The 20,436-nt window shown below is 43.9% G+C and overlaps 1 protein-coding gene across 1 annotated transcript; it reads right to left on the bottom strand.

Moving 5' to 3' along the window:
• Window positions 1-13,762: 13,762 nt before the first annotated feature.
• LOC139382382 (delta-like protein C) lies at window positions 13,763-19,696 on the bottom strand. The gene is made up of 9 exons (XM_071126389.1): window positions 19,394-19,696; window positions 19,055-19,294; window positions 18,427-18,487; window positions 17,936-18,193; window positions 17,177-17,538; window positions 16,859-17,075; window positions 15,595-16,294; window positions 15,214-15,331; window positions 13,763-15,094 (listed from the first exon to the last, which is right to left on the bottom strand). The coding sequence occupies exons 1-9, from the start codon at window positions 19,442-19,444 to the stop codon at window positions 15,089-15,091; spliced, it is 2,013 nt and encodes a 670-aa protein (XP_070982490.1). The 5' UTR covers window positions 19,445-19,696; the 3' UTR covers window positions 13,763-15,088.
• Window positions 19,697-20,436: the final 740 nt, after the last annotated feature.

The raw sequence follows: 20,436 nt of genomic DNA, 5'->3' as shown, positions 1-20,436 counted from the left end.
TTAGTCCAAACACAAACCTCTCATGTTCTCTATGATTGATGGAAGTGCTGGGAGACGATTTTTCCTACAGCCCCAACAATAGGCTGAGGCCTATGAACATGCCTCTATGGTTAGGGGATTCATCAATGCATCCTACTTAGCACCAAGTAGAAACTCAACGTGGTGAACAAGCAGGTTACAAGCTAACGATGCAGCCACCACTCGTTCTTTTCAAATATGCAAACCACTTGGCAAACGCCACTAGGTTGAATGGCGTTCTTCTTTATGTGTGGTCTCTCATGTGGCATATACCACCAGGCTTTGATAACTCTTCCACAAACATAACAGTATGTGTTAGAAGCAGATACTCTAAAAACAAAAGCACGTAAACGTGGAGGCTACATACCTCGCACGCACACACAGAGACAAACGTTCAGCCGTGCATACAATAGTAGTCTACAGGCTGTTTTGTTTTCATTTCTTCTGTCGATTTCACGAGACAAACAGTCTGGAAAGCCCAGGGATCTCAGCTCCGTACAAAAGAATGCAATCAGAGAGGAGAGGGGGAGGAGAGGGGGAGGAGGAGAGAAGATGCTCCGATTAGCTTGTTTTCCCTCTAATTGATTTTTGCTGGTTCGTTTTTTTTGTGTTTTTTTTTGTTTGTTGTTGCAACTGCCTTGTCTCCTTCATAGCCTTCGCTTGAAAAACTCCCCCCGGTTACATCCACATTGAGAATCACCCCTGTCTGTTATATCTATATTTGTGTTGGTCACTTCCTATTTGTCTTGACCTTTGACCTACCGGTCCTCAGCAGTTGAGGGGCAGAGGGTGGTGTCAGGGCCTGACCTCTTAAATAGCTTGGAAGGAGAGAGAGAGAGAGAGAGAGAGAGAGAGAGAGAGAGAGAGAGAGAGAGAGAGAGAGAGAGAGAGACAGAGGTCACCATTGAGTAACTGAATCCCATTGAGTAACTGAGAGAGAGAGAGAGAGAGAGAGAGAAAGAGAGAGAGAGAGAGAGAGAGAGAGAGAGAGTGTGAGTTGGTGGGGCCCCGGCTCTACGCATTGCCCCAACAACCTACCACCCAGACTACAAGAAGCACCATTGGAAACGTGCTGTTTATTATGAAATGTTGTTTATCACAATGATGATGCTGTATGAAGGAATTTCAGCACATGTATATTACATACCAGTGATAAGTCAAAAGGATATGGAACATCTTCCTGCCTGGCCACACACACACGCAAACCTATGCACACAAAACTTTGTGTGTGTGTGTGGCCAGGAAGACGTTCCATTTCCTTTTGACTTGAAAATAAAGAATAGAGGCTGAGGAGTGACGCGTGTGTCAGAACAGGGTTCACTTCCCTTCCCATGTCAGGGCCTATAAATACAGGGAAAACAGGAAGCTAACCGGGATGAAATAATGGGCCAACTTCAGTCCTAGATACCTTTACCTCAACACTAACACCTAACATTCACATCATACAAATACAGATATACACCCGATGCCCCTATCAAACAACAAAACAAAAACACATGTAGGCTCCTAACACAACTAACCGACCTCCAACAAACTGAAGCATTCTAAAACATACACACTCTGATATCTGCATTGGATGGCCTGTGACAGATCCCTCCTATGCATGGCAGTAGGCAGCAGGAGAGATGTACTTGTCAGATACCCATCAGATTTAGGACCAGAAGAACAGGTGGCGTCTCATGCCTCTTTCGCCTTGTCTTTAAGTCCAAAGTAAAGCCAATGCCCCAACAGAGGGCCAATGCCCTGCTACTTCACCAGTGTTATGTGCAGGGCTCTTGATAAATACAAATAATTGTAAGTAGCGCTGCAAGATATGGCCCCAGAAATGTAACGATTATTCTAAATGATAATGATAAGAAATGAAAAAGCCAGGTAGGAATTATGAATTATGAGTAGGAACCAAAGTTTTGGTCAGTGTTTAACAGGGGCCTTAAATCGCCTCGTTATCGTGAGATGAACGCACTAGCTGTGGGTCGCTCTGGATGGGAACATCTGCTAAATGACTCAATTGTGATGTAAATGTAGTGCTATGTATATTATACACACTATAAATAAGAAAGTATGTGGACACCACTTCAAATTAGTGGCTTTGGCTTTTTCAGCCACACATGGAAATGAACACGTCTAGGAGCAACAACGGCTCAACCGCGAAGTGGTATGCCACACAAGCTCACAGAACGGGAATGCTGAGTGCTGAGGCACGTAAAAATTGTCTGTCCTCGGTTGTAACACTCACTACCGAGTTGCAAACTGCCTCTGGAAGCAACATCAGCACAATAACTGTTCATCGGGAGCTTCGTGAAATATGGTTTCCATAGCTAAGCAGCCGCACACAAGCCTAAGATCACCATGCGCAATGCCAAGCATCGGCTGGAGGGGTGTAAAGCTCGCCACCAATGGATTCTCTGGAGTGATGAATCACTCTTCCCCATCTGGCAGTCCTACGGACAAATCTGGGTTTGGCGGACGCCAGGAGAACTCTACCTGCCCCAATGCATTGTGCCAACTGTAAAGTTGGAATAATGGTCTGGGGCTGTTTTTCATGGTTCGGGCTAGGCCGCTTAGTTCAGTGGAGGGAAATCTTAACGCTACAGCATACAATGACATTCTAGACGATTCTGTGCTTCCAACTTTGTGGCAACAGTTTGGGTTAGGCTTTTTCCTGTTTCAGCATGACAATGCCCCCATGCACCTCCCAGAAGAGTGGAGGTTGTTATGGCAACAAACGCGGGACCAACTTTTGGATTTTGGAATGAGATGTGCAACGAGCAGGTGCCCAGATACTTTTTGTCATGATGTGTATTCTATGTATTTTATTTGTTGTGTTTAGTTTCCTGTTTGGACCCCAGGAAGAGTAGCCACTGCCTCTGCAGCAGCTAATGAGGTATACTAATCAATACTACTACTAAAAATCACATGTGAATTGATGTTTTATTGGATTTTCTTTTAGTCGCACTGGTTCTCCCAAAATAAAACTCCAGGTCGCATAGCAAAATATTTCATCGCAAATGTGACCAAATTGGTCGCACTTCAGAGACCTGGTTGTCACACATTTAGAAGATGTGGGCTGTGTCATGGCTTACCTGAATAAGGAACATCTAAACCTAGCCCTATCTATGGAAACACCACAGGACTGTTCGTCGGGAGCTTCATGAAGGTCCGGAAAATCGCTAAAGACTCCAACCACCCGAGCCATAGAATGTTCTCTCTTCTTCAGCACAGCAAGCAATACAGGTGGATGAAGTCTGACCCCAACAGGCTTCTGAATAGCTTCTATCACCATGCCATAGACTGCTAAATAGCTAACTAAATAGCTAACAAAATGGCTACACAGACTATCTGAGTTGACCTTTGTATTTTAGTCTATGCACACTCACAGGGCCCTACACGGAAGAAGCCATTACTGTCCAAAAAAAGCATTGCTGCACGTCAGAAGTTCGCGAAAGAGCACCTGGAAGTTCCACAGCACTACTGGCAATATATTCTGTGGACAGATGAAACTACAGTTGAGTTGTTTGGAAGGAACACACAACACTATGTGTGGAGAAAAAAAAGACACAGCACACCAACATCAAAACCTCATCCCAACTGTAAAGTATGGTGGAGGGAGCATCATGGTTTAGGGTTGATTTGCTGCCTCAGGGCCTGGACAGCTTGCTCTCGTCGACGGAAAAATGAATTCTCAAGTGTATCAAGACATTTTGCAGGAGAATGTAAGGCTTTCTGTCTGCCAATTGAAGCTCAATAGAAGTTGGGTGATCCAACAGGACAACGACACAACACACAGAAGTAAATCAACAAAAGAATGGCTTCAACAGAAGAAAATACGCCTTCTGGAGTGGCCCAGTCAGAGCCCTGACCTCAACCCTATTTGAGATGTTGTGGCATGACCTTGAGAGTGGTTCACACCAGACATCCCAAGAATATTGCAGAACTGAAACAGTTTTGTAAAGAAGAATTGTCCAAAATTCCTCCTGACCGTTGTGCAGGTCTGATCCGCAACTACAGAAAACGTTTGGTCGAGGTTATTGCTGCCAAAGGAGGGTCTACCAGTTATAAATTCAAGGTTTCACATACTTTTCCCACCATGCACTGTGAATGTTTACAAGGTGTGTTCAATAAAGACATGAACATGTCTAATTGTTTGTGTGTTCTTAGTTTAAGCAGACTGTGTTTGACTATTGTGACTTGAAGATGAAGATGAAGATCAGATGTTATGCACTCGCTGTATATAGACTTTCTTTTCTTTTTTTCCCTACTGTATTATTGACTGTATGTTTTGTTTTACTCCACGTGTAACTCTGTGTTGTTGTATGTGTTGAACTGCTATGCTTTATCTTGGCCAGGTCGCAGTTACAAAAATGAGAACTTGTTCTCAACTAGCCTACCTGGTTAAATAAAGGTGAAATACATTTAAAAAAAAAGTTATGACCAATTTATGGAGAAATCCAGGTAATTCCAAAGGGTTCACATACTTCTTCTTGCCATTGTACATGTATACTGACTCACACCCACTCACATACAATCACTATATAAGCTGCTGGCTATACATACAGTGCATTCGGGAAAGTATTCAGACTCCTTTCATTCTTCCACATTTTGTTACGTTACAGCCTTATTCTAAAATGGATTAAATAAAACATTTTCCTCAATCTACACACAATACCCCATAATGACAAAGCGAAAACAGGTTTTTAGAAATGTTTGCAATTTTATTACAAATAAAAAACATTTACATAATTATTCAGACCCTTTGCTATGAGACTCAATTTAGCTCAAGTGCATCCTGTTTCCATTGATCATCCTTGAGATGTTTCTACAACTTGATTGGAGTCCACCTGTGGTAAATTCAATTGATTGGACAGGATTTGGAAAGGCACACACCTGTCTATATAAGGTTCCCACAGTTGACAGTGTATGTCAGAGCAAAAACCAAGCCATGAGGTTGAAGGAATTGTCCATAGAGCTCCGAGACAGGATTGTGTCAAGGCACAGATCTGGGAAAATGTACCAAAAAATGTTTGCTTCATTGACGGTCCCCAAGAACACAGTGGCCTCCATCATTCTTAAATGGAAGAAGTTTGGAACCACTAAGACTCTTCCTAGAGCTGGCCGACCGGCCAAACTGAGCAATCAGAGGAGAAGGGCTCTGATCAGGGAGGTGACCAAGAACCCGATGGTTACTCTGACAGAGCTTCAGAGTTCCTCTATGGAGATGGGAGAACCTTCCAGAAGGACAAACATCTCTGCAGCACTCCATCAATCAGGCAATTATGGTAGGGTGGCCAGACGGAAGCCACTCCTCAGTAAAGTGCACATGACAACCCGCTTAGAGTTTGCCAAAAGGCACCTAAAGGACTCTCAGACCATGAGAAACAAGATTCTCTGGTCTAATGAAACCAAGATTGAAATCTCTGGCCTGAATGCCAAGCATCACGTCTGGAGGAAATCTGGCACCATCCCTACAGTGAAGCGTGGTGTGCCAAGCTTGTAGCATCATACCCAAGAACACCCGCAGCTGTAATCGCTGCCAAAGGTGCTTCAACAAAGTACTGAGTAAAGGGTCGGAATACTTATGTAAATGTGATATTTCAGTCGCAGGTCTGTGGAGATCTTCACAATTGCTATAATAATCTGCACAGAATCTTGCATTTTAGTAATTTAGCAAAGTGGTTCCCAAACGTTTTCACTCAGTCTCTTTCAGCATTGGGGAACATCCGCACCCTACGTCTACTTCTCCGGGCACAGGTACTATTTATGACAAACTGGCAGGGACTGGGAGACTAGTCAGGATTGAGGGAAAGGTGAACGGAGCAAGTACAGAGAGATCCTTGATGAAAACCTGCTCCAGAGCGCTCACAACCTCAGACTGGTGCAAAGGTTAACCTTCCAACAGGACAACGGCCCTAAGCACACAGCCAAGACAATGCAGGAGTGGCTCCGAGACAAGTCTGAGTGTCCTCGAGTGGTCAAGCCAAAGCCCGGACTTGAACCATATCCAACATCTCTGAAGAGACCTGAAAATAGCTGTGCAGCGACGCTCCCCATCCAACCTGACAGAGCCTGAGAGGATCTGCAGAGAAAAATGGGAGAAACTCCCCAAATACAGGTGTGCCAAGCTTGTAGCATCATACCCAAGAAGACTCAAGGATGTAATCGCTGCCAAAGGTTCTTCAACAAAGTACTGAGTAAAGGGTCTGAACACTTATGTAAATGTGATTTCAGTTTTGAAAAAAATGTTTTGCTTTGTCATTATGGGGTATTGTGTGTAGATTGATGAGGGGAAAAAATTATTTAATCCATTTTAGAATAAGGCTGTAACATAACAGAATGTGGAAAAAGTCAAGGGGTCTGAATACTTTCCCGAATGCACTGTATATACACCTCTACCAATCCAGTACCAATCTACCAATCCACATTGTGAATATGGTACTGGAACTGACCCTGTATATAGTATGCTTACTCACCTTATTGTGTTCTTCTTATTTCTATATCTTGTGTGTTTTTGTTCTACCTTGTCATTTTGTTTTGAGTATTACATTGTTACTGATTACTGCATTGTTGGGGTTAGAGCTTGCATGAAAGGAATTTCAATGTACTTGTGCATGTGACATTAAAACTTGACACTTAAAACTTGATCATGCTTTTTAGTCCACGATTATTCTGTGTCCGGGAAACTGAGATACCTGATAACTGTTTGCCCTCCTTACTCCTATGCTGCAAACATGTCTTAGCCTAGGAGATGAGATGACAGTCCCTGAGCACCTTAGTACCATCCCATATAACGGTGTCTGTCTGGAATGGAGAATAGCATGTGAATGCATGATGGAAATCTCGTTTGGTGCTGAGAAGGTAAGTGTGTATACAACATGGTCTTGATTCATGTCTTTTAGCCATCCTGCTCCGCTTCCTTTTCTCGGTCAGACAGGACTGTAGCCAGACTCGATGTAGCCAAAATAGGCGGGGAGAGGAAGAAGGGCCAGGCAAGTAATGATGTAGTGATGGCAGGTGTGTCTTTCATCTGTGTGTGTTCTTCACTCTCCCTCTCTCCTTGTTCCTCCTCCCCTCTCAATGCACTCTTCCATGTTTCTCCTTTTCCTTCTCTCTCTCTCCCTCCTGTTCTGCCTCTGCTCCCTACCAACCAAAATGTCCAACGTTCTGATATCATCCACTGAAGCAAGATGTTGCACAAAGCATTGTATTTCTAAACATGTTCAAGCTGGTGAGAGGAAAACGATGGAGACATTGCAAGGCCTAGAGGGAGTTGCCATTTTTATGGATAACATTTTGGTATATGCAAATACCATGGAGGTGCACGACGGGCGTTGAACAGGAAACACAGCTACGCTTCCTGGGACACCTCATCGATCCTTCAGAAGTCAGGCCTGATCCAGAGAAAGTGGAGGTCATCAGGCAGCTATCCCCACCAGAGAACGTGCAGGAGCTGAAGAGAGTTCTTTGGATGGTTAACTACCTAGGGAAGTATATCCCCAACCGTTCCACCCCGGGCCAACCACTGCATGAGCTCCTGAAGTCAAAGACAGCGTGGACATGGGACTACACACAGCAGGCGGCGTTCCAGTGCCTCAGCGTTTCCCCCGTCCTGACGTTCTACGACAGCAACAGAGCCACCACAGTCTCAGCAGACACAAGCAGCTATGGGCTTGGCAGTGTACTACTATAGTACCATGGGGAGGGGAAGCCAGTTGCATACTGCTCTAGGTGGCTCACAGAGGCAGAAACCAGATACGTGCCAATCGAAAAGTAGCGTCTGGCGACCGTTTGGCCCTGTGAGAAGTTTGAGAAATACATGTACGGCCTGGAGCACTTCAAGTTAGTGACAGACCACAAGGCCTTGGTCCCACTAATGAACAGCAAATACTTGGATAATGTGGCTTTACCATGCCAGAGACTACTCGTGCGGTTCAAACCCACAGCAGAGTATGCACCAGGAAAAACCTTGGTCGTGGCGAACACGGTCAAGGAGTCCGTTGACACGCACAAAACAGAAGGACAGACACACACACGCTGAGCGTTATGTCGCAGCTAACATCAACAACATACCTGCTACACAGAGAGAAATGGAAAACATCAGAGTTGCCCTCGGAGCAGATGATCAAGTAAATCAGGTCAGACTGGTCTGAGCATGTGAGTAAAACCCCAGTCACAGTCAGAGTTTTCCCCAGTGAAACAGAACTGTCAGAGTACAATGGTGAAGTCCCAGGGGGGAACCGCCACAGGGGGCTGCTGAGGGGAAAGCAGCTCATTATAAATGGCCAGAACGGAACAAATTGAATGGCATCAAACATCTGGAAACCAGGTTTTTTGATGTATTGGATACCATTCCACACATTCCGTTCCAGCCATTACCATGAGCCCGTTGTCCCCAATTAAGGTGCCACCAAATCTCCTGTGGGAACCGCATAGTCGTTCCACAGACAAAGAGGGCAGACATTGTTGATAGAATACACAATGGACATCAAGGTCTGACCAGTGGTGGAAAAAGTACCCAATTGTCATACTTGAGAAAGAGTAAATATACCTTAATAGAAAATGACTCAAGTAAAAGTGAAAGTCAGCCAGTAAAATACTACTTGAGTAAAAGTCTGAATTTGGTTTTAAATATGCTTAAGTAATAAAAGGACATGTAATTGCTAAAATATACTTAAATTCCTTATGTTATGCAAGCCAGAAGGCACAATTTATGTTTTTTATTTTACTTACGGATAGCCAGGGGCACACTGCAACACTCAGACATAATTTACAAATGAAGCACTTAGTGAGTCTGACAGATCAGATATGCGCGTAAATTGGACCATTATCCTGTCCTGCTAAGCCTTCAAAATGTAGGGGAAATGTATGGAGTAAAAAGCACCTTATTTTCTTAAAGAAATAGTCAAATAAAATACAGATACCTTCAAAAACTACTTAAGTATCTCTTTAAAGTATTTTTTATGAAGTACTTTACACCACTGGGTCTGACTAAATGGTGAGAGAAAGCCTCAGTATGGTGGCCAGGGATCTCATCAGTGGTAAAGACAAAGATCCTGTCTTATCAGTCTTGTTGTGAGCTTAGAAAGGCACAACAAAACAAGCAACTAATCTCTGTCACTCCCAGACAGACCATGGAAAGGAGTTCTAGATCTACGTGAGCGTGACAAACAACACTATCTGATCATGAGGGGCGGCAGGGTAGCCTAGTGGTTAGAGCGTTGGACTAGTAACCGGAAGGTTGCAGGATCATGTCCCCAGCTGACAAAATCTGTCATTCTGCCCTTGAACAAGACAGCCTAGGCTGTCATTGACAATAATAATTTGTTCTTAACTGACTTGCCTAGTTAAATAAAGGTACATTTAAAAAATAATAATAATATGCTACACAAAGTTAATCAAGATACTACACAACTATAAGCACACAGGTCACCATGAAGATGAAGGGACCCTCCACAAGGTAAGGTATGACATTGCAGATGAGTCATTACTGACAATGGGCCCAAATTCTCGAGTAACTGATAAATGGCAAAGCACAGTACTTCCCGGCACGCACCACCCTCAGGGTAGGTGCAGACCACGATAGAAGATTCTAAAGCAGAAAGACCTGCTGGTTGTTCTCATGTGCTACAGGTTAATTCCATGCAAAAAAAACACACAACTCCCAACCTAAGAGGCCCTACAAAAAAAAACACAACTCCCAACCTAAGAGGCCCTACAAAAAAAACACAACTCCCAACCTAAGAGGCCCTACAAAAAAAACACAACTCCCAACCTAAGAGGCCCTACAAAAAAAAACACAACTCCCAACCTAAGATGCCCTACAAAAAAACACATCAAGCTAAAGGATGAGTTGGAAAAGAGGAAACAGAACCTTCTACTACAACCAACGTCACAGTCGCTACCGGGAGAAGCCGTGGTGAAAAGAGAAATGTACATGTTGCATCGCTTTATTGTCCTTTCAAAACCTTTACAGTAACTGTGTTTCTGTTAATTGCTGTTGTGAAGTACAGTTGTGGTTACACTCATTTGTTAGGAAATGTGTGAAAGTTAAAGGAGAAGATATCATACTATGCACGACAGTGTCACGGCATGCTGTAAGGCAGTACGGGAGTTATCTTCAGGCATTCTGTAAGGCAGTACGGGAGTTATCTTCAGGCATTCTGTAAGGCAGTACGGGAGTTATCTTCAGGCATTCTGTAAGGCAGTACGGGAGTTATCTTCAGGCATTCTTGTGAGACGTAAAACAACGTACCTGGAAAGCTACTCCTCGGATTGGACATTCACTTTATATTAAAGACCTGACCACTCCGTGTCTTAGCCTGCTGATCTAAAGGCCACTCCGCACCATGGCAGTAATACAACAGGAACAAATGAGGATGGGGTGTAGCTCCCTCTTCCTCATTCTCCTCCTCTGACCGTGGAAGAGGATACAAGGGAACTGACAACAGTGGCAACAATAGAGTTCCGGTCCTGGTGCCTGGTGTCACCCGAAGCCAGGAGCACAGAGAGATGGTTTTTCACCAGTGATTAGCTGACTCACCAACCCCCAACCAGATTTCAACCACTTTCTGAGGAGATTATTAGCGAGCGGTCTTTCGTTTCATGCACAGAAACCAAGCTGTTCTGTTGTGACAAAACATTTGAAAGAATGTTGAACAAACATAAACACTAAATAAATAGATGGCTAAAAACAGGGTGAAATTGAAAGAGCTTTTAGTATGTTGATAGGAATCGCTGATTATCTTAGCACCTGCCTAGAAAACATCTCCATTTAATTGATAGGAAGGAGCTTGAGTAGCCCATTGACAGCATTCGCCCCGTCCCAAGATGAACATAAGGGAAGTAGAGAATCACAAGCAGAGGGCTCTGTTTGTTTTCTGAAGAGATGGCTTTTGACAAGTAGCGCCACAATCAGTTGGCACAGGGCGCCACAGGAAACTAAGGGAAGGACACTTTTGAGGGGCGCAGGCAGGCCCCCTCTCTGCAGCCTCTGCTCGGCGGGGTAAACAGGACGCAGAGTTACTCTGTGACTCCAGCTGCGCGTCTCAGCCACTCCCAGACCTGTGTATACAACCACATCCTGTTTTGACCCAGCACTTTGGCCAATCCAGAGCAGCCATCTTCAGACGGCACACCACTCAGTCAAACCCTCTCTCTTCCACTCCAGGGGCAGGCAGTGTCAATGGGAAAGAGTTGGTTGGTCTTCCTCGCTCCCCAGATGACATGACAAATGTTCAAAGTTCAAAGTTTAGTGCAAGATTGTTTAAAAAAAAATGAAGTCAGGTGAACAGCAGGTAGGCCTGAGGTCTGAAGTTTAGTGGCATGACTGCGCCCTGCTGTCATTTTGATACACAGTCATGTTGCTTTCTGTTTTGGTTCCGCTCGCAGAGTGCGATGAAAGGAGCCACACGCCCCTTTGCAATACCCCCCTCGCCCATGACACACACACAAACACACACACACACACTCTCTCACAGTTCAGAGTGTACTCAACAACACCATGTCCAACGAGCTTAGCAGCTTGCTCATCTTAACCCCCACTTTTAGCACCAACGAACAAGAGGATTTGTTAAGATTTTACTCAGGCTGGACAGCTGCAGGAAGAGGGAGAAAAAGGAGGGGAGGGGTGTTGTGATAAAAGAGAGAGAAGGAGAGTATCAGGCTTCAGATCAGTAATAGTTCATTGGACCATGTTTAGATCTGGTTATTTCCCACCGGGCACACCACGTCATTTCAACGTGGAAATTTGGGTCATATTTGGTTGAGACGCTGATCAATGAGATTTCAACCTTTATTCAGCCACTCAAAAAGACAGCCAGAAGTTTGTTGTATACCCAATGTGTTATCACTGTGCTTTCAACCATCTGAAAGCACAACCAAGTTCCAACAGAAAAACGATGTCAGATTTTTGGTTGAGTTGTCATCCAAATGGGTTATCACTGCACTTTCAACCATTTAAAACACACAACAAAGTTCAAATGGGAACACAAGGTCAGATTATTTATTTGTTTATGTGCTATCGCTGCACTTCCTCTAATAGCACAGCCAAATGACCTGGATGGCAGTTGAGACTACATAGTACATACTGCAAGTGATCAGGCAGCCTAGCGGTTGAGTCGCTGGCTCGAATTCCTGAGCCAACTAGGTGAAAGATCTGTTGATGTGCGCTTGAGCAAGGCACTTAACCCAAATTGCTCCTGTAAGTCTCTCTGGATAAGAGCATCTGCTAAATCAGTGGTTCACAAACTGTGGGGCGCAGAGTTTTTTTGGGGGGGGGGGCTCAGTCCGGCTTTCAATTACCCTTGAAAGTTGTAGTAGTAGAATCCAATTTCCAGTCTGAGCTCAATTTCCAGTCTCATAGCAAAGGGTCTGAATACTTATGCAAATAAAGTGTTTCTGTTTTAAATTTTTAATACATTTGCAAAGTTTTCTACAAACCTGTTTTTGCTTTTGCATTATGGGGTATTGCGTGTAAATTGATGATTAAAAAACAAAATCAATTTTAAAATAAGGCTGTAAAGTAACAATGTGGAAAAAGTCAAGGGGTTAGAATACTTTTCGAACGTTGAAGATCTGACGTTGTTTCAAAGGCACAAATTCAACATATTTTATACAAGGTTTGTCTATATTGAAAATGGGTTACACTGACATAATCCTGAGGTTGAAATTTCACTCTCAAAACAACAGTTTATGTTGATGACTTTTTTCAAATTCAGTGTATTTTCCACATCACAATAGGTTGACATATTATGTTGATTCAACCAGTTTGTTCCCAGTGGGTTAAGATCCTTCACATTTGATAAACAGCATGGACAATGGGGATGTATTCCCCAAGTCTAAGGTTCAGTGCGGTGGACTAGCATGAACTAGCGTAGCTTAGCATCCTGGTTTGGATGTTTGGGCTGGCACATGGAGGCTAGCAGAACCAGACAGAGTAGGCGTAGGATAGGGGCCCACAGGGTCAGGTGCTGAGTGGGACCCATGCTCCCCATGGGGGGGCCAGTGGCCCTCCCAGCTCTCAGCAGAAGTGCTCCCCTCCCCCCATTTATACAATTTCTTCTCCCTAACCATCACTTTTTTCTGAAAGAGGGGGAAGGTGGTACTTGAGGCAGGTTATTCTCAACGGATCTTCCTCCAACACAGGAACATTCAATTTCAGTTTCTCATGATGCTTATTGCTTAAGTAAAATACAGAAAATAAAACAGATTTCAGAACTGATGTTAGAAATCTGATCTCATGAGGTCAGCAGGTGTGCACACGACACTAGGAGCAGTGGTGCAGATTTGTTAACATACGCTTCTCCTTGAATCTATTTTGCACAACACAGGGTCTCATTGAAGGGGGGGGGGGTGAAAGTGATAGAGATTTAGCATATATATACAGGCATCAGTGAGATGGATTAGAGCTGGTCTTTAGAGCCAGATAATGTATGCTGTGGGAACTACGCCCCAGGCTTTAGAGAAAACACCCTGTAGGATCTCTCCCTTTTCTAGCCTGGCACATGAATCCCTAGATGATATCTCCAAACAGCACCGCAGCCTCCTCCTAGGCAACAATCTGCTAGCTAGTGTCATGCACGTGATTCCCTTTCTGTGATAGGCCAACCCCTGCTATCAAGGAGGGTTCAGGGGGCCCAGCAACAAAAGTAAATGGGCCCCATCGACTTGAGCCCCATGTCCCATCTACTTACCATAAATATCAAGCGAGCAGCCCAAAGACCCCAACCCCCAGTGGAAGACAACACATGAATTACTGTTCTCTGATTTATTATGAAAAAAATATATTTTTTGGGACATAGACATATATACAATTCTCTTCATAAATACAAATGATGTACAAAAAAATTAAATAGAAAGAATATCTCATGGTTATGTACACATTGCATTGTTAAATTAAAGAGGACAATAATACAAATATTTAAAAATAAAAAAAATTTGGTTTCAAATTAAAAAGAACAACCTCTCTTTGGAGTCCTTCACTCTGTAAAAAATAAACATATTTTTAAAGATCCAGCACTGTCGGTTAAAAAAAACGGAGGATATTTTTATAAATCGGGGAAGCAGACTTTATGCACTTCATTCAAGTCAAGGGAATGCCATAAAAATCACTGGGTGTTTGGCAAGATGGAAGCTGTAAATTGAAAGACAGTGAGAAAATCAAACTGTACAAATGACATGTACTACAACTTTCAACTGTTTCGAATAAGACTTTCTGGTGTGTTTGTAAAAAAATATATATACTCCGAAAGAGAAGGAAAAAAACATGTACAGCATCAAACAAACATATAAAAGAACACATACAAAATGTCAGTGTGTAAGATCAGTACCATTTTTCCTTAAGTCATAGCATAATTTAAAGATCAGGCACTTGATAAGATTGAGTTTCCTAAGTATATGTGAAAGATAGGGCACATTGGTAATTTATTTCCATAGGGAAAGGGGGTCCAGTTTAGGGACCAGAAGGCCACTACAAACTCAAAGATATTAATAGACAACTGTCCATCTAAGCTTTCAGTAAACCTTCATCTTCAGCTCTTTGATAGCTTCAACATTGTTCCCCACCTTGACACCAAAAAAAACTAGCCCAGATAGGCCACGAAAATGTCCTTGGTGTTCATTTTGATTCTCAAGTGGATTGCAGTGATATCTTATTCATAGTTTGTAAAAAAAATAAAAAAGGCCTCTAGATTATTTGAGATGTCGTTTTCTTTTCGATAAGGCATCAAGAGAGAAAAAGGTCCTGTATCTCTGTGATTGGTGAATCCTTGGCACTCTTCAGAAGAAAGTTGTATTTTTGTTAAAATTTAACAGAAAGCAAATTATATTAGAATTAAAAATGTAGTGCAAATTATGCCGGAACATTCTTTCTACTCTCCACCCCCACTTTTCACGTATTGTCTCCAAAATGGTCAATGTTGTCAAAAAGTTCATTTTTAATGAGCAGCATGAATAAATATTAAATAATACATGTTGATTTAATATATCCTCTTCAATTCTTTGAATTGTCTTTGAAAGATTGTAAACATGATCAGGCAAAGCCTTTGTTGGTCACAGTACTCGGTGTCGGAATACTGTGTTAAACCTAAAGGTGGGAAAATTATAGAGAGAGGGAGAAAGTTACCAATCAAATCTTGAAAAAGTTAGTTGACAAACTTCCGAAACTCTTAATAATAACCAGTTTGAATGAGAGGAGCTGCTTACCTCAGTAGCAAAGACACACTGTTCAGCTTGCAGTTCTGTCTGGATGATGAAAACTGGGTGGTACAAGCCTTCTTTAGGGAAGCTCATTGGTGGAACCATTATGCTGCCTTCTGATTTCCTGTTGAAAAGAGATAGAGGGAGGGAAAGGAGGTCAGGTTCCATAGGCGCAATGGAATCATGCAACAGCTAAAACAGTGGATCCCATGATCTCCAATACAAAGTTGAGGGTTTCAAAAATCTGATAAAGCCTGAGCGTCACATAGTGAGAAATCAAGTTGTAACATCTCGCTGGGTTCAATACAAGCAATCCAAACTCTAGGGCACTGGTGACTCTCTGCTTCATTGGCACAACGCCGTTTGAGTTTGACGAGGCATACTTACTGGTCAAATTTGTTCTTGGCATGACGGTCCTCCTCCTTGGCCAAGTTGTAGTCAATCATCTTCTGCTTGTAGGCCTTGCCTCCGTTTTTGTCTGCGGGGCCAGAGGTCAGCGCTGCGTCCTTATTGGACACCTTGTAATGGCCGCCAGGGATGAGGAAGGCTTCCTTCTCTCGGAGGCTGGACAAGGGGTTGGAACCACCTATGGGACGGTTGTTGACCGTCTCCAGGTCGTTACGGACAGAAGACGCCATGGCCTTCCGCCCGCGCCTTATCTGGCTTAGGACCACGATGGCAGCACACACCACCAGGGTGAGGGTGACCAGGCCCAGGGCGAAGGAGACAACCAGGACTGCGGGCAAGCCGTCAGCCTTGGGCTTGGCGGTGGGTTTGAGGCTAAACTCGCACCGGGAGCCCATGAAGCCGGCCGGACACTGGCACACAGGTCCGGAGAAGTGTGTGTAGCAGGTGCCTCCATTCTGGCAGGGGAAGACGGAGCAGGCGTCGGCACGGACGCTGCAGTCTTTCCTGGTGAAGCCCAGGGTGCAGGTGCAGGTAAAGTCGTTGACGCCGTCCACGCAGGTCCCGGCGTTGTGGCAGGGGTTGCGGGCGCAGTCATCGATGTTGATCTCACAGCGCGGCCCAGTGAAGCCAGGACGACAACGGCACATCAGGCTGTGGCCCAGATCCAGGCACTGGCCACCTATTACAGAGATAGACGCACAGTCAGCATGTTTATCAAAACTTGAAGTGCAGGTATGAGTGGCAAAGCTTCTTATGGAAGGCAAATATATACTGTGTATATTTTCTTCCTACACCAACAGGAATTTAGCCAATTACAGATAAGCTTGTGCTCATTCCCACATGATGTACAGTTACAGTGTAGCTAATGAGAACCCAGGGGGGACAAAATATCCCACAACATTCTAAGACTAGGTTTTTTTTCCACCTTATAATGACAGCTATATCTCACCCCTTATATCAGTCTGAGCCAAGATTCTTTTGTACCATGCCTATGCTGCATTTTTTACATTTTAGGCTCGGACTGGATGCATGTCAAAACAAAACTGAGATTGTGCAAAGAAGAAAATCATTTCTAAAAACTCATGATGGTAACTGCCAAAGAATGTGTCCGCAGCACAGTCGGTTGAGTTTTGTTGTCAGGCGGACAGATAAGAGTTTGTGAGCGGCTCCAACATAACAATCAGAAGTCCTGGTAGGTTTCCCCTCACCAGGACAGTGGATGTGCTGTGAGGGGGATGCTTACCGTTAGCACAGGGGTTGTTGCTGCAGCGGTCAATCTTCTTCTCGCAGTTGGAACCCATGTAGCCAGCAGGACAGCGGCAGGAGTAACCACCAGTCACCTGCTCCATGCAGGTGCCACCGTTGAAGCAGGGCCCGTCGGCACAGGTCATCGCACTGATCTCACAGTTCTTCCCGTAGAAGCCTTGGGGGCAGGTGCAGGTGTAGTCATTCTCCCGATCCTGGTAATTTAAAAAGGTGGCGTTTCATATTGGACAATAAAAGACTTGGACTGTGGATAGCAACATTTAATCCTGAGAGATAAATGCAACACGGTACTTACATTGCAGCTGCCTCCGTTCTTGCAGGGGTTGCTGTCACACTCGTTGGTTTCGATCTCACAATTGTTGCCACTGAAGCCCGGCCTGCAGGTACAGGTGTAGCTGCCCTGGCCTGTGTTGGTGCAGGGAGCATCGTTCATGCAGGGCTTGTGGTTGGTGCAGTAGTTGAGGTCCTGGTTGCAGAACAGTCCTCCCCAGCCCTCTTTACAGTCGCACTGCCACGGCTGGCCGCAGGTGCCATGCAAGCAGCCAGGATAGCGGACACACTCGTCACAGAGGGGTCCCTGCCACCCAAGGCGGCACTTGCACTCGCCAGGGGCCTCACAATAACCATGCTTCTCACTACAGCCAGACCAGCAGATGGCTTTAGAGATAGGGGGGAAAAGTTGAATGAGTGTTCCCCTTTCTAATCACAAAACAACCACCCCTTCACTGAGCTCAGACACATCAAGTATTTGTTAAGTACTAAACTAAGCAGCTGGTACGCACACAAAAGGAACACATGCCATATTTGTTCACGCAAGGGAGCGCACATTAAGTTCCAACGCGTGTCCCTGTTAAACCATACACTCAGCTCCCATTGTTGGCCCGAACAAAGGATGCAAACTCTATATTTGAATAGACAGAAGCAGTTGTTTTTTTTTTACCAGAATATGTCGTTGAAATGTCTGATTTAACTATTTCGAGATTTCTGATTAACAACCTTAAAAAGATTTGGCCTTATCTTTTAAAAAAACGTTGTAGTCCTTCAGTACACTTACGTTCTGAGCAGTATTCTCCTTTCCAACCCGACAGGCACATTCTGGTGCCCGCTGCATCACAAGTATAGTGTCCGAATGGGTCGTCACGGGGACGGCAGTAGTCTGAGCAGCTGTCACCGTGGTAATGTTCATCACAGACAACGTGGTAAGAAAAACGAAGTTCACTTTGCTCTTCAAAATGCACATCCTGTGACCAATCCTCGCCAATGTCGAGTCGTCTACGGGTGGCCAAGCGGCTGATCAAGTTATTCTGGTTTTCTATTAAAGAGAGAGACATTGAGCAGACGAAAAATAAAATACATTCATAAAATCCAATCTTGTGAGGTAATCACTTTAAAAATCTATATGTATTTTCTAATAAAATATTATCGCATTTTTGCAAATAAGTAAAACGTGTCTATACTCAAACGCTTGTGCTGGAAATGACTGTTAGAGGAATATCCAAGCTACTTTCCGCCCCCTAGAGGTAGTATGCACTGAAGGCCACCTACCTGTGGACTGGCCGTCGGAGGACTCTGCGTTCCAGGCTTCAACAATGAGCGAGAATGTACCCTACAAGCCACACAGGAAAAAAATATATACTTTGTCAAAAAGCTGTAAAAGGCGAGATTATTTAAAGTGTAAACTCTTCATGAAAATCTATATGCCATTACCCAATCTATGAAATGTACCACCAGGCATTAAACATTAAAGGCCCAGTGCAGTAAAACACGTGATTTCCCTATGTTTTAAATATATTTCCATAATACAGTGACATTGTGAAAATGATTTGTGTAAGAGGTGTTCGTAAAGACTGCCTGAAATTTCCGCCTGTATTGGTGAGATGGAGTTTTGGCCTGCCTGACAGACATCACCAGGTGGTACATTAGTTCGACTAATAAGAGAGTTCCCCACTCCCAGTCAGTCCTAGCAGTCCTAGCAATTCTCACATGCGAAACTGCTCTTTACTAAGAAGCCATTTTTTGTTTCTTCTTGACCATTTATTTGAAAACAATCACAGGAAGGCACTTAAATGTTACCCAGAAAGGATTTGATATTGAGATAAAAACGACTGCATTGCACCTTTAATTTCCCATCAGCTCTATGGTATATTGAGTATGTGTACAGTAGGCTACTTACCGGCCACTTGAAATGGAAAGGCACTCTGATGGGTGCGCTACTGGAGATGGAGCTCGGGTCGACACTGAAGATTTCGGTCAGTCCCATGCCATAAGTGCAGGGGGGCTCAGGTGAGATGACATCTTGGGAATGTTTAAGGCAGACTCGGAAGAATATCTGGCAGTCCCTAGACCGTTTACAGACACTACGGGTACTACTGAAGGAGTGTACTTTCAACTCAAACACACCGGACGACTCGACCTACAGGAAAGAATTAAGTACACATCAGTGCGTAAAAGGCGCGACTGCACAGGTTACCAACTCATAACATAACTCTATGAATCTTTTATGTGTACTCACCAGTTGCGTTGATATCAACGCCAAAAAACACGTTAATAACAAACGAGCCATTCTGGGAAGTATTTATTCGTCTGCTATGAAATTTTAGCAGACAGCGTCAGATATCCAATATAGAGGGGAAATGTATTGTATCCCAAAACAAGAAGAGAAATATCATGTGCGAAATGTAAAAATAGATCGCACTTCTTGTCAGATTGTTTTTAGTCTTCAGACGATACTTAATAGAAATGGAGCTCACAACGAAAATAAAATCCCTTTGCTCTGCGGAGCAGTTGCACTCTGGACTTCTACCTTTAGTTACGTGAAGTGGAACGTGCACAAGGGATTTTATACCGCCTTCCAGCATCAGAGGGGGGAGGAAGTGGGCGCGAATGAGGGGAGTGTGTCAAAGGCTGTGCAGACTTGGATGCAATTTGGGGACTGTTTACGATGTGCTTTGATTCTGTGTCACCAAATTGGATAGGGTAATATAACGAAATGCAAAGTTTAAGGCTCTATGGATACTTCAGCCACATACCTGAACGAAAAATGTGAAGACATAGGCTATATATACACGTTGAAAGAACTGCGCACCTTGATTGCGAAGAGACCTAACCTGCACTCGTGTGATTTAAAAAAAACAAACATATGTTGATCTATGATTAGACATTAATTTCAAGAGGTAGTAAATTACATGACTGGATACATGCAATGTTGAATACACTTTATCGATGGGGAAATGTAGGTTTGCTGTGTAAGCGTGATGGGGTCATAATGTGATTGGCCATGAAACATCCCCAGTGACTTTACTTCTATTATTAAGCTGTGGTTAGTTTTCTCTTCTTTTTGTTTTCTTCAGCGTGCCGCGTGCCACCCTATTCTTCATGGATGTTTTCATCCTTTTCTCCTGGGAGGGAGGACAATGACCGTGTACGGGGGAGGGGGCTTCGCGCACACCACTTTAATTCAGCCCCAGAATTGTAATTGTTCTGACGCGTGTGAGGCCTCAAACCGGCAGACTTCGGAGCGAGATATTTTATTGTGTCATCGAAAGATTCGGAGGA

Source organism: Oncorhynchus clarkii, chromosome 24 (assembly GCF_045791955.1).
Source record: "Oncorhynchus clarkii lewisi isolate Uvic-CL-2024 chromosome 24, UVic_Ocla_1.0, whole genome shotgun sequence".
Classification (NCBI taxonomy): domain Eukaryota; kingdom Metazoa; phylum Chordata; class Actinopteri; order Salmoniformes; family Salmonidae; genus Oncorhynchus; species Oncorhynchus clarkii.
The sequence above is the reverse complement of the archived record's forward strand: the minus strand, read 5'-3'. Positions and strand labels throughout refer to the sequence as shown.